The sequence below is a fragment of the Strix aluco genome, chromosome 1, assembly GCF_031877795.1.
Source record: "Strix aluco isolate bStrAlu1 chromosome 1, bStrAlu1.hap1, whole genome shotgun sequence".
NCBI lineage: Eukaryota > Metazoa > Chordata > Aves > Strigiformes > Strigidae > Strix > Strix aluco.
In genome coordinates, this window is record NC_133931.1 from 67383694 (window position 1) to 67398694 (window position 15001).

Here is a 15001-nt window from a genome sequence, read left to right on the forward strand (position 1 = left end):
AGTACTTCCACTCACCATGCCTCTGAAATGGCATGGTTTAAATTTATGAAGAGAATGAAATTCCTAGTTTTTCTCCCTGTTTCAAAACTGGTTTTGGTGTTAAACAACATGGTCCATAGGTTGTATTAGCATTTTAAATGTTTATATACTAAATGTGCAAGACTTTTTTTTGGTTTTTTTGTTTTGTTTTTATAACAGACAATGCAGTTCCAAGGCAAACTAAAGTTTCTTTTTGGACAAAGAAAAAAGTCTTCATCAGGAACAGTATTGCCACCTCAGCTGTCCTTATTCTGCATAGTGGTACCGCTTCTGCTCCCTTCTGTGACAGAGATGAAGATGAAAAGCCTGCTTGTGAAAGCAAAACACAAAGCTGATGATGCAGCAGCAGTGAATACAAAGTATTTTCAAATTAATCTTTTAGCAGTTAGTAAAGTATATTACAGGCTTTATGTTTATTAAGCATGTAAAAAGCACAAATTAGACAAAATAAATCTCCATTTTAAAACTCTTTCTTAGAAAAGTGAATAATTTATCTGGATATAACTGTACAATACCATGTTAATATAATATAATATGTTTTACTTTATTTATAATACATATTAATTATTATATTACTATATATATAATTTTGCTTAAAAACTGGAAAGTTAGGGTATCTTCCTAACCTTCAGAAGTTACCAATGCGATAGATCATTCTACTAGTTGTAAAAGTGAAAAGAAAAAGGGGCTTTACTGGGAGTTTTCAAATTTCAGTATCTTCTGGCAGCAAAATTATTTTTGGGCATTTTGGTAGCAAACAAAGGAAAAGAAAAACTTCAAAAAGCTGAATGTGCATGTGTGTGGGTGTTCACATAGAGTCAAATGAGATGTATTTGGTGTATGCATTTATCTTACAACAGAAGGCTTATGAACACATAAGTCTACAATTGCACCAAATGGCCTGGGGCTGATCACTCGGTAGCAATCACAGGAGATCAGGACAGATTGTGTTCAGACTCATTTCCTTCCTAACACTTATTTTCGTTTCTCTTCTATGATTGAATTTTAGTTGATGTTTGGGGCTAGGATTATGTTTTCCCTTATTTGGTTAAATAAAACCTTACAGCAGTGAGGTCCATTGCTGTGAAGCAAAATACTCATCAGTGTGACTGACAGCATCATAATTTGGCTTTTAATTAGAATATGCTTGTGTATATGTGGATTTACTATCCAGACGTGTAATGTGGTTCTAGCACATACATCCTTTTGACAAGAATTAAATTACTGGAAGGCTGACATAATGGACTATACGGGCTTTTGGAGTAGAGCTCGAAAGTCATTTCCACTTACTAGTTTTTCAGTGGCCCAGGTGAAATTAATTGACCATCAGAATTCAGCCCCTAGAAGAGAGGTGCTTTACTTAAGTTTTATTAACTGACTGGACAGTGGCCAAGGATTTGACAAGAGTGAAGTGGGCATTTAACTTCAGTGTTTCCTTTGGTTCAGGCCTGAAGCGTGCTAGCTAGGGATGGTGGGCAAATTTATATAGGTTTTTTTTTTTTCTGATGGTCTTCTTAATAAAGGGAAAAAAAATTTAAAGCAGTGTTATGGACTTTGCACCCTTTCCAAGCCCTAATATGCATTTTGAACTAAAGATTGGAAGAAATCCATTCAAATCATATGATGATTATTGCAAATTGAAGTCATGCTAACAAGTGCATTGCTGGTCTACGTTGAATAGGCAGAGCAGAATATACACAACATTCAAGCTGAAATTTATTATTCTAGATATAGTGAGTTGTGAGCAGAATATTCCTAAACATAACTATTCCTTTTAATTGAATACAGAATTCCAGTCATCCACTAGTTTGAGCAATAGAATGATGGAGATAACATAAATAATTATTTAGTGTTGGTTACTGTACACTTAAACCATAAGTCTTTGCTAATGGTCAACAGCTTGAAGATCACATCTTTCAGAGTCTGTGATTCTACTGTGCTGTCATTCATTGACAAGGAATTTTCCACATTTTCTGTCCTCTACAGCTCCAGTTCCAAAGGTAATTCAGGCCTATGTGAAGCAGCAGAATTATATGGAAGAAACAGTCATCATGAAGGTGCCGCTTTCACTAATGTGTTACAGATTGCTGAAAACCAAATCAAAGGTGAGTCTGGTAAGTACTTCTGTACTTCTGGATTATACACAGTTTATGGAGAAAGAACGTTGTCTTTTCTCCTGTTACATTTTTCAGGTTTTGGTCCCAATGCTCTCTTTTTTCTTCTCTCTAAAACCCCTTCTTTAAACAAATGCAAAAAAAGTTGTCCACCTCAAAAGATAGTACTGAATGAGTCTGCTGTTTTGGAGTGGGTAGAAATACTGTGATGCCAAGATTACAGATATATAAACAATCACAGTAAATAAGAATACTCAACATATGCTTTCCTAAAAATGGCAGCACTGAATTTAATAAGATTATGTGAAAATCTTAATAATTAATGACAATATCTATCCCTCTTTGAGGAAAACTGGATGATATGTTACAAATGCTACTTTTCCCCAAAGATCAGAAAACAGAGGAAAATCAGAATGTATTGTCTTTAAAATTCATGATTTGCTTGCAGCTTTGACTCATGCTTTTCCAGTGTTTGGCTGTGGCAATATTATGAGAGTGTGCTGTATTTCAGATTTTACAATGGATAAAATTTTGATGGTGAGTCTACCCCAATGGGCAACTTTTTAAGTAGAGTTATACTCAGCCTTTTGTCATACCTGCTGGAAACCTTTAACTTCTTTAAAACCATTCCTCTGTCATAGCCCCACTTTTTATGAACATTTTCATGTTAGTATAGTACTACTACTGAGAGGGGAAAGTTCTTGGTTACAGTTTAAGTGCCTCATTAGGCTTTCCAAATTTTAGTTTTTAAATGTAATTTGCCTAGTTTTGTGACATTTTTTAGCTTGCACTTTCCTATGCTGATGTTCCAGAGCAGCAAACAAACCTGTGAACATTCACCTGTAGTTTAGGTAAGAAAAAGTACTAAATACTGCTTGTATTAAAACAGATTTTTTTTTTTAATTGTATAGCAAAGAATAATGGAGAAAATGGCATTTCTCTAGTCAAAGTACAAACAAATGAAGATCACTGGGTCTGGGTTCAAGCTAACACTCAACTTCTGTATCGAAGTGGTTGTTCAGAATATGTCCTTGCCCAACAGCCAATGTTAAAGTAAGTATATTTCCCAATACTAAAAAAGCCTTATATTTTAGAAAAATGAATGTATTCTTTATGTATGAGATCTTTAGAAGGACGGTAGTGACCTAAGAGAAGAGCTGAAAGAGAAAGACCTAGTTTAGTTAAGAAATGGAAATCCATTTTTGTCTTGGGTCACATGAAATGACTGTTGTAATCCTAAACAATATTTACTTCTTTTCTTCAGTCTTTTTTTCTTCTGAAGTTGAGTGTACATACATACTAAGCCAGAATACTTCAAAACCAAAATGCTTGATTATTAACATGTTTTGACTTTCTTGCACAAAAATGTATTTTGGGGTTTTGTTTTGTTTTGCAGCTGAAACTCTTTGCTGATTTAGTGTCCTGGTTTTTCTACTTTTTAACATTTGATTATGTTAAGCTTTTTGGTTTTTTTTCTTTATGGATGACAGTTGAGCTCATGTTTTCAGTTGTGGATGTTCAACAAAATCTAAACAGGTTCTCATATTCCTTGCGTGTTTGTAGATAGATACATCTAGTTGGCTATAGGCTCGGCCTTGGGGTGGAAGCTAATCTCACAGATCTGTATTCAAAGAGGACCCCTCTGCTGGGTCCTCTCCCTTTCCTCCCAAATAGACTTTTCTTCCTTCCCCCATGGGATTGTCTGTTCCAGTTCCTGTGGGCCTTGTTGAGGTATCTCTTCAAGGTGGTCTGAGGGAAGAGATAAGAGTGGACTGAATGACCAGGGTTTAGGAGGTGTACACAGCCACCATATGGCCCAGTGGAAAAAATGTGGCTGTTATCACTGTTCTTTTTCCTTTAGGATGCCTTGTAAGTGGAAGAAATAAATGAAAAAGTCTTTGAACTTCTAGAGTAGATATCCCTTGCAGGCAGTGTATCTCCCAGGATCCATGTGAATTAGAGAGGAGCTCCCACCTGAGGGTGGTGGAACTCTTCACCTTTACTGGGACAGCACAAACATCATCTTTGCCATGTGACGGAATGAACTTCTATTAAGAAGCAGATTAAAATGGGCTGCTTCTTGTATTCAAGTCTCTATTTCTTAATTGTTTTTGTGTAATTAAGCATGCTCTTTGACATTTAGTTACATTTTTACCCTCTGAGTGGTTAAAATCCTTCTTTTGTTCTTGATAGTTCCTGCAGACTGAAGTGTTACAAGAGTTGATCTTGGAGATTATATTGAGTTCTGTCCTCCTGATTGTCTGCAATAAACTTCATCCTTACTACTACCTTTTTTTTTGTTGTTAAAATGTATGCTGTCTTCCTGGAAACATACATTCTTCTGGAGAATTTTCACTAGATACTATTTCGCTGTAAAATTTTTAATTTGGGTATTTAAGCTTTTAGACCATTTCCTGAGAAGCTAGTTCTGCAGCAAACTTGTATCATACCATTTGCATCTCAAGACTATCAATAATAGCAATAATAATATTTAGTAGAGGACTGAAAGCATTTAATACCTCATGGAAGAAAAGAGAGAAAATATTCTTTCTTGGTGGACATTTATTACAGTGGGACATCCTCTCTTTGTAACAACATGGACTCCCTCTACTGGAAAATCCTATACTTGCACATTGAGTCCATACCCAAGGAAAAAGTTCGTAATAGTGAGCTAAGAAAAAGCCTTCTAAGACCCTCACTAGCTCTCCAGGTTTTCATGCTCGTTTTCTTATTGAGATGTCCACTTCTTGTCTGAAGAGGGAGAGGGTGGTTTCATAGCACTGATCCTGACTGGTCGAGAATCAGCACGTTAGTGAATTTAAGACAAATCCTGAACCCCAAGTTCTGAAAACTGCTGCATTGGGCATGGAAATGCTCAGGCAACTTTCTTTGTCCGAGCTCTTTGCTAATGTTAAGTACTTCAGCTGGAGGTCATGGAAAATTAATTCACTGGCCATCTTAGAAAACGAAAGACAACATAAATTAAGATAGACATGTAAAACAAACCTACGCCCAATATGAACATCCATGGCTATTCAGGACACTTAATTCAGGCATTTTATTTCCTCTCAGCTAACTCTGCAGTCTCAAAATATTCAAAATGACCCCCATGGTTCTCCCTCAAATCACTTTGATCAGAAAGTTCTTATGTGTCCAAATAATTCCTTGCTGACAAAATCCATTTCATTTAAGATACTCTTTGCATTTTATTTCTAGATTTTTCTACACATGAATATTTAGATATATTTTAAGGGAAGAACAAAACTTTAAGGTAGTTACCATACTGTACTACAGTATTTAAGGTCTTTGTGAACTGTGGGCCTGAAATGGAAGAGTAAATGCATGTCAGATTTTAAATGAAACAGTGGCACAGAAAGGTAGCTGTGCACACACGTTGATGCTCAGATGCATGCACGATCTTTTTTTCTCTTGAACAAATGCAAAGTTTATATGGACAAGAGTGTGAAAGTCCCATATTTAGTTAAGGATAAAGTATCGCTTGTAATCTATGTTGAGCCACTCTGTATCCCAGAAAACATCCATTTAGAAACCTCTGATTGACTGATTTTTTTCTACTGTTATCGAAAGGGAAGAAGATGAGCAACTGAAGATATCAAGTGGTTTTGCCAGTTTGAAAGGAAACCTGGAGGGACTTTCCTATAATGGTGCCATTGAAACTCTGGGCCAGTGGAAGCATCTTAACTGGACAGCAGTAAAAAATGAACAAGATAATGTAAAAGTGAAGTTTGAGCCTCATACAAATGGTGAGTGTTTTATGCAAGAGGAACCTCTCAGTTCTAACACATCAGTTTTAGGCGTTCAAAACAACTGCACCACAAACAGTAGCTGGACTTTGAGAAACTCAAGCTCTTGTTCTATGAGCCAGCGAATGAACACGTGTTCAAACAGGAGAGCTGGATCATTCTACAACAGAGACCAAAGTATCTTAAATTTAGCATCAACCTGCCCTTCCCACTATGGGAGTGCTGAAGGCTGCCAGTCTTACTCGGGTGTACAGCAGCGTTGTGTGGAGAACTATGCGACGGACCATCTGAAACTGCAGAGACCGTTAATATCCTCAGAGTCTCTCTATGACACAGCCTTTCCCTTGGAGATGCCTATCAAAATGGAATATGATTCCGATTCTGAAAACATTGCTGATAACTACCTGATGTCGCAAAACCGAGCCTGGCTGGATGAGAATGGCTCAGTGAGAAAGCAGGTGTTCAGCTACCCCAACAGAGTGCACCTCAAAACAGAACCGGGCCTCTGTGAGCCAGCTTCACCTTGTCAGAAGCCAAGGAACTGCCTTTACACACCGCATAATTGGCAATGCATTGTAGCAAATCATCCCAACAACCTAAACCTGAACAGATCTTGCAAGGGTTCACGTAGCAAGGAGGCGGCCCCGTTTTGCCCTCAGAACTCCTCTGGGTGTTTGGAAAGCATGCCCGACCTGCCACACATGGCGTGCTACGGCCACTTCTACAGCCCCAGCCTAGGGGAGGAGAAAGAGCAGAATAACGAGGTGTTTAAAATGCCGTGTGAATTTAAAAACCCCTGCTTGGTTCAAGCAATCAAGCGTGAGCCCCTGGATTCTCCACCATTGTCCAACAGTGGACAGAGCAGAGTACATGTGAGCTTCCCTGAAAATATATTAGCAGGTCCTGTGCCTCATAAAACCACTGAATGTACATTTTTACAATAGATTTTATAACATTTGGAATATTTATAATGTTAAAAGCAAGAAGTTGTAGATTCTCTTCCAGTTGGGTTAAAGGAGTTACTAAAATTAAAAGCCAATGGAAAAATTTTGAGTGCATGTGTGTGTGCATCTGTGTGTGAGAAAAAACAGACACAGACACACACACACCTCCTACACACACCCCCACCCCCACCCTACCTTTCTCTCAGTGATCTTTGGAAAGAAGGAAAGACAAAACCTCAGGCACAGAAAAATAATCATTACTCACTGCTGCACAGGTATACCTGCTAATGTGTCTTTATCATCTTTTCTCTCTTGTCTACAGTTCATTACCAAGGACTAGCTGTTTCTGTTTCCTGCCTTCGTTCTGTTTGTTTTTCTCAAGCTGATGCGATGCCTCTGTACAAAGAGAAAATGTTTATGGTCTTCAGTGTGGCCAGTTTACCTTAGGAATTTTTGCTTTTTTTTGTTACTCTAATAAGAAGCATCAGCTATTCCTTTATCTCAACTTTAAATTGATGGCAACAGAAAAGGGCTTCCCAACACAACTTCTTAATTTAAAAGGATAGCATTAATTAAAACAAATTACTTTCATAAAATGCACTAGAAATTATTTCACTTCAAACTGAAGTTCTTTCCAAGCTTCCTTGACAATACTAATGTTTTAGTACCCATATTTTTCCATTTTAAAGCCATCAGCCTTTCATGTTGCTCTTTGAAAGACTGAACAATGGGATGTTATCCACCTCTATAAATGAGTTACAAAGTGCCGTTAAATGTACATGAGAAGAAAATATTTCTCCAGTTATTCTCCTTGCTGTTACTTGTAATATTAACAAAGGAAATGCACTTTTTTATTTGATGGTGTCTCTTTGATCGATAGCAGCTTGTTAGACATCGTCACCTGACATCAAAACCAAATCCCACACTCAGATTAGACATGTTATTTTCAAAAGCATCCCAGTTTCATTCCCAAAAGAAAATCTTAATATCACCGACAGCTACTTGGAGTGTGTATAGCTTTCAAAAGCACCCAAAGTGCTTTTGAAAACAGATCTGTATGCTTTCCTTTGAACTCAGGCAGTGATGTAGTTCCACAAAAAAAAAAAAAAATCTACAACTTCTGTTTTGGTTTTGTTGTTGTTGTAGTTTGACTCCTGCACTAACTTTTGTTTTAAAATTGCACTATTTCAACTTTATATCAACTTCACCTATATAAAAAACACATCATTTAAAAAAAGCTTAGACATATATGTGCTTTTTGAAAGAAGCCCTATAGTGAATGTTTTCTTTTTTAAAATGTTATAAATAATTACAATGTCTTCATTTCTGTATCTATTAGTTACTAGGGCATGGCTTTACATGCCAGAAAAGTGGCATAAACTTCTCCCAAATGCTATAAATATGTGGGATAAGTGTAGTTTTCAGGTAGGGAAATGGTTCTGCACCTGGGAGGCTGCTCTTCTCTAAGACTGTCTTGTCTGATAGAAATTACTGCCTGTATGTTAGAGTTGGCAGATGTGAAGATATACATTCTCTGATAAGTGCTTGTGAATGGTTTGATCTGAAATGCTGTGCTTTACACTGAAATGGTTGAGATAGCACATGTACCTTTTGACAACTGTCCTGCAGAAGGCAGTATTCCCAGCAGAAAGGCAAGGGTGGACAGTAAAGAGGTGCAATAATGTCTTACTGTAGTTCAGGTGAAATCTGCCATAGCCCAGCTGACCATACCCAAGCCATGAGAACATCTCCATTTTTTGTGTCTGGTGTAAATCAGCTTCCTTTTGGCTGTGTGCTGCCTCTTACTTGAGACAGTCTTGATATCCTTGCCTTAATACTCCTGCCAGTGGGTGCAATGCAACATCAGATCCTATTCTGAAGTGAGACCGCAATGGTAGAATTTACACCACTCTCTGGTACACCACTGCTCACATCATGCAAATTCAAGCCCAATTGCAAAAATACTTCTGGGCAAGCAAACTGGGTACTCATGTAGAGTGAGACTGCCGTAAATCAGCTGCGCTGCACGACCTCTGACTCATTGATTCACTATCTACAAAAGTAAGAGCAGCAGTTTTTTTAGACTCTCACAGAGTTGCTCTCATAGTCCTGTGCTTGGCGTGTAGCAGTGGCATGGCTTATGTCCTGGTGCCACACTCTGCTGTGGCTGCACAGCTGCTGGTAGGGTTGTGCTATGAACCGTGTAATATTCTCCAGTCTAGCAACTCGTGCAGCTGCCTGGCAGAAATGGGATAATGTGGTGAAAGGGTAGTGTGGAAATAGATGGCTGGGGGCAAGTGGAGGACACACCAGCATGACTGCTGAAAAGCTGCTCGTTTAATTCCATGCTTGGACTCACTGTCACATCTTTCTGAATGAGAGTACCTGGGCCTGGTTTCACACTACCTTGCACCTTCTTTTTTTATTTACATTGATGCAACATGACTGTAAAACACTATTATCCTTATGCTGGTGCCATTTTGCATGATGTAACTGGCTACACCAGGTACAACTCCATAGAGGACTGTGACACTGAATGTCTGTGCTTAGAAGTATTTCCTGGCATGACTACAGTGGGAGAACTCTTCCAGTCAGAGTTCTCTCTTCAGTGTGGAAGCAACTTATACTAGCAACAGAAGTTCTCTACAGATCTCTCCATTACAGAATAAAGGCTATTTTGTCGGTATAACTCTATCTACTCTAAGGCTTTCCCGGTTTATTTCAGTTGGGATGATTTTTCTCATGTTCCCAATTAACCCAGACACATTTTACACATCTTAATTGATATTATAGAGGTAGATGAAGCCTCTGCATGCAAGAGATTCTAAGCTGATATAAGACATGTAATGCCCTTCTTCTAGAGAATGGATGAATGTGTGATTGAAAAGTCACCTTCTGACTCCATGTGCAAATACAGTTGGGTTTGCTTCCTTATCATTCCATAAAGTCTGAACCCAAGAAAAACACACACAGCCTGTGCATCATGTTTGAATTTGGCCCACTGACTTTGTGGCTGAGTTGTTATTCCAGGTCTCACATGAAAAAATGTGGTATCAGTGGAATTCTTCCTAATCTAAGTTATCACACACATGCAGTGGTATCCTAAGAACTGCACTTATAAAGAGATCAGCAGTTTATCCTCTTTTTGGACAAATGCTAACCACTGTTGATAGCAAACAAAGACCAGTTCTTTCTAAATACTTGGTATATTGCACCATTTGGAGAGAACAGAGGAAATAAACGCTAAAAAAGAATCTCTTGCTATCTGCTTTTAAGGCACAGATATTCTTTCATCTTCTCCCGGTGACATGTTCCCTGGATTGAGTCTGGACTGAAATCTGACACTGTGTTGTACCCTGTTAAATTGCCACTGATTTAATCTTATAAAACCTTTCTGCATGCAGACATTAATGATCCCCTGACAGTGATTACTAAATAGCACGAAAGAGCAGTTCTTTTAAATGGTTAAATTTTCGTAGTGGTTGTTGTTGTTTTGGTATTATTTTAAAAACTAGTGCTGAGAAGTAGGGTTTTCAGTCACTGGTGTTTAGGTTTTATCCTTAATGAGCTGGTATTTGTGTCCCTCAAGTGCAGCCCTAAAGTCTGTTTTAGGAGCCTCCCAAGGCATTTATTGTAACAAAAAATTTCTTCTTGTAGAAGAAATGCCTAGTCAAATGGTGGCCTGATAGGAACTTGGAGCATTCAGGTGGAAACAAATGCCTTTCTTTTTCCAGTGTGTGCCTCTAACACCTGACTGATGATAGCATTCAAACTCCTTCGGCCATAAACACTCAGAGGTTGAGACGGAATGAACTCATGAATTCTGGTGTTCAGGGAGGGTATTTTTTGGTATGGAAGGTGAACAGTTCTAAAACCTCTGAGAATATGCCTCCCTCCGAGATGTTACTTGATCCACAGATAGCAGAGACTGTTATCAATGCTAAAGCTGATGATTAAGGTCTTGTCTTTACTGAGAATGTGGTCTGCTTTTAGCTGTCAGCGGACAGTTGCTGAGCACCATGCAAATGCTAGTCCAACTGAAGTACACCATTGTAAGCCACAATTTTTACTGAAAACCAATCTGATTTGACGTAGGGGAAAACTTGTACAGCAATAAAAGTGGATTTTCCTACTGCTTCTAAGGTTTGCTGGGATGCAGTTACACCAGTGGCTGAAACTGAGGCAGACCTCCACTGTAGATAACACTCAGTAATTTATGTACACTTTAGTCTCTTTGGATACCAAAGTAGAGCTTTGTTTTGGAAATCTGAGTGAGGGCAGCAGTGTGCAAGGGGTAAGCTGGTTTCGGTTGGTCCTCAGTTTGGAGATATAACTAGTGAAATGAAAGAACAAGGGACTGTACCTAAATTCTCTGTGGGAAAGACTGACTTCCTGCTCCTTGATTGTAATATGGTAATGTGAAGTATGTCTCTATGGTTTAATCGCCCTTCATTAGAACACAGTGATGTATTCTTAAAATCCTCAGAACTGAGTTTCCTCTGGATGGCATAGGGAAGTCTGGCATTTGTGCATCAGCCAGTTCAGTAAGATTTTAGGTGCCGATCCTTTGATATGGTAGTGAGATCAACAGGGCATGTGCAATTCTTCCAGAAATTCCTAGTGCTTAAAATGCTTAAGTGGAAAGCAACAAGACTGAGGCAAGGAATATTTTGTGGGATAAGATCAGCTTCTGCTGCCTAGAAGCCTTTCTTAACTCTTTGTGCTGAAGCCATATTGGAACTTAAGTAGGACAGCCTCACTCACTGTAGTTATTTCAGAAAAGCCATTAATTTGTCTTAACAAAGTGTGGGGTTTTAATGGAATTAGTTAAAAGACACTATTTCCCCTACCTATGAATACATACATTGTCTTAGGTAGTGGGAAAAACTCATTTTCTTTCATCAGTGTCATGTAACTAAAAAACCCAACCTTAGAATGATGGAGGCATAGAGCTGTTGTTCTTTCTTTCATATCTTTTCTTTCTGCTCTCTTGCCCTCTTTACTGTCTTAGTGTACAAATTCAAAATGGAAAGACTTTTCTGATTGTACTGAGACAAAAACCCAAAACCTAAACCAGACTGTAGAAAACTTCTTGCTAGAAAAGGAGTTTCATTCTCTGGATTTTCTTCCTCTCTTTTAAATCTTGCCAAGTCCTATGTGAAATCATGTGTTGCAACTGAAGCAGACTTCCGTAACATGCATAGTAAGCAAAGAAATTCTGCAGGTGGCCACGCTGAAGTTGTAGTTGCAAGGTTTTTATCTAACCGAAGGAGATTCATACAAGAGGGCTGCTGGTAGCTTATGTTCATTGACACTGCCACCCTGACAAATATATCTTTGTCGTGTTTGAATACACATGGCTTATGTTCTTGTCATTATAAATACATTTCCCTATCATGCTATCAGAAATGCTTCTAAACAAAATCATCAGTGACAGGCTGAAAAAGATACTAAAAACACGAAGTAGCTTTTTTCTTTACAAAAACATACGGAGATCCAAGCACTTGCCTGTGCTTAGGCAAAGACTTTCTTTGGGTGGAGGTTTGGAGGGAAAGTAAAAAAAGATTGTTAAGACAAATTTTGAGGAGAAAAAAGATCACCTTGATTGATATATTGCTGTCAAGGTGTAATTATTCTGTGACTACAGCATTAATTCTTCACCTGCTGCTAAAAACTCTGCTCTGAAACCATGTCATTTTTTTCTGTAGAACTGAATTTGTAACTTTTCAGACTGAAAATAATTTCTTGAAAATAAGGATTGAGGTAATTCAATGCTATGTTGTATTTCTCAATCAGACTGAAAACATCATTCTAGGAGGCATGAAGTGCTCCTGTTCCTTCCCGGCGGTTGGTCTTTGAAACTCTGGTACATTCAGTATCTGCATTAACTCTCTTGCTTGCACTCAGTTTTTCAGCTGGTGCTCTAACTGTGCAATCTGAAGTTTCTTGGGATTCCCTTGATGCAACAGGGCTCCAGGGACAGCTATCCAACAGCCAAAATTTCCAGTTTCACATTTGTGCTGGTAGAATTATGGTATCCCCATGACTAATAAAAAAATGTGGGAGAAGGTAATGGAAAGAATATCAGTTGCTTAGCTCATCTCGGTAATTGTATTTAACTAATTAAAAGGCTATGTTAAAATAATCAGGTGAAGTTCTGGTCTAGAGATCCCCATTTTGCACAGGAAGGTGTCATCGGAATGACACCGCTGTTCTGCCTCTTCTTAGGTCACATCTTAGTCTCTCCTTTCCTTACCCCACTACTCTCCCTTCTGAATCTCTTTTTTTCTTTCTTTTTTAATGTCGGGACTGTATGTATCCTTTCTTTGTTCATTTAAAATGTGAGATAAAGAGAGGCAAGCATCAACTGTTGTGTGTTTCTTTAAAATGTTGTCTTTCTAAGAAAGAACTTCAAAAAGACAAAAGCTATCTTAATTCTTAGTAACAGTATTCAGTTTTCTTTCTACTTTTATCATAACCAAAAAGATTCTTCCTCTACATGGTCAATAAACTTCCCTCTTCTGAAAGGGTCCTTCCTCACACCTCTTCCCCCATACACAGCTTCTTAACAAAACCAAAGAACACTTTCTTCCTTAAAGGCAGTTGTGTCCATCAGAAAAACTTTTTTCTTTCTCAGGCTTTTCTACCTTTTTGATTTTATAGGATGGTACAATGTGGCCTCCACCCTGTTTTCTGCATCTGTAGCTTTATTTCCACTTTAGGCATACTACAAAAGTTTTGCCAAAAGAACAGTGTCAGGCGGAAGTGCAATCCCCCATTTTCCCCCTGCCCTCCTTAATAAGACAGAGGTACTCACAAATTACAGCTGTACTCCTAAAAACAGAAAAAAGGTCACTTTGCTGGTGAAACATCCTTTTTTCAGGAGGCCGTACTGCCAAGAAACTCTGAGCTACCACCAACAGTATGGTTCTGCCAGTACATACACTGCCAAATCCTTTTGTGTTTAGACCTGGTATCTCTTTCAAAAAAATCAAGGAACCCATTCTCTCCTCTTTTGCTTCTATCATTTTTTTCTACACGTTTATTCTTTCACTGTGCAATTGCACTTTTAATTTGTAATTTTTTTTTTTTTAAAGAAGGGTATAGAAGCATTACACAACATGTACAGTGCAGTGTTTTTGATTAGTCCATTTTAGAGTTTGAGATTAGAACCACAAATAATTATCAAGCATTTTAATGTGACTCCATGTAAACGCCTCTGACTGTTACAGAAGTACCCATGAAAAATACCAGTACAAATAATATCATTCGTCTTGAAAAAGGGTATAATCTGCCATCAAACTCTGCTAATAATCCTGTATTAAAAGTGCCATTCCTGCTTCTCCTGAAGAAACACAGTGGTGTTGGCCACTTTGACAGCTGAAGTATTAAGGCAGGCCAGCGGCCGGCACAGCTGCAGCCCCAATGGCTGCCCCGGGCAAGTCGACCCAGCAACTCCTGCCAGAGCAGAACAAGTCCATGAAAATACCTTTGGTAGCATGTAACCTAACCAGTATCGACTGTGCTGCTTCCTATACAATAGGCGTCAAGATGTATCACTAGCGGGCTAATTAAAAGCAGGCAGTAAAATGTGGATTTGGTATTTTGGAATTTTGTTAAAACCGGTGCACTTTTCTGTTTTTTGTACTGTTTTCTCAGTCCGCTTTTAGAATGAACTTTCAAGTGTATTTCTTAAATTATATTTTACATTTATTACCAGTCAGAAGTGTAAAGTTAAGACATTTTAAAATAAATATTTGCATTTAAATTAAAACCGTTGCCGAGTGCGTTTCCTTCTCCCAGGGCCGGCGGTTGCAAAGCCCACGGCCGCTACTTCCCGCTCTTCCGCTCGCGCCGGCCTCCGGCCCGCCAGGGGTCGCCGTGCAGCTGCCGGGGAGGGCGGGGCTCCCGTCCCCGGAGGCGGGGAAGGGCGCAGGCTCCCCGCCGCCTGAGGCGGTGCTGGCTTCCCATTGGTTGAGGCGGACGACTTCCTGCCTATCGGCTACTTGCCCACGGGCGGGGGCGTGGCGCTGGGGCCGACGCCGGTTTCGGCCCCCGGGTGCCTTCTCGTCGCTGTGAAGCAGCGGAAGTGACGGGTGGGGTGGGGCGGGGCTCGCGCTCCCGGATGCCGTTAGGCGCG

The 15001-nt window shown here is 39.1% G+C and overlaps 1 protein-coding gene across 1 annotated transcript in view; it reads left to right on the forward strand.

The window, feature by feature from the left end:
• The window catches only part of AHRR (aryl hydrocarbon receptor repressor), a 66371-nt gene extending 59510 nt beyond the window's left edge, over positions 1 to 6861 (forward strand). The window contains exons 7-10 of the mRNA XM_074847887.1: positions 199 to 398; positions 2026 to 2144; positions 3065 to 3206; positions 5742 to 6861. Of these exons, the coding sequence (XP_074703988.1) occupies positions 199 to 398; positions 2026 to 2144; positions 3065 to 3206; positions 5742 to 6861 (1581 nt within the window). The remainder of the gene's footprint in view (positions 1 to 198; positions 399 to 2025; positions 2145 to 3064; positions 3207 to 5741) is intronic.
• The last annotated feature ends 8140 nt before the right edge of the window (positions 6862 to 15001 follow it).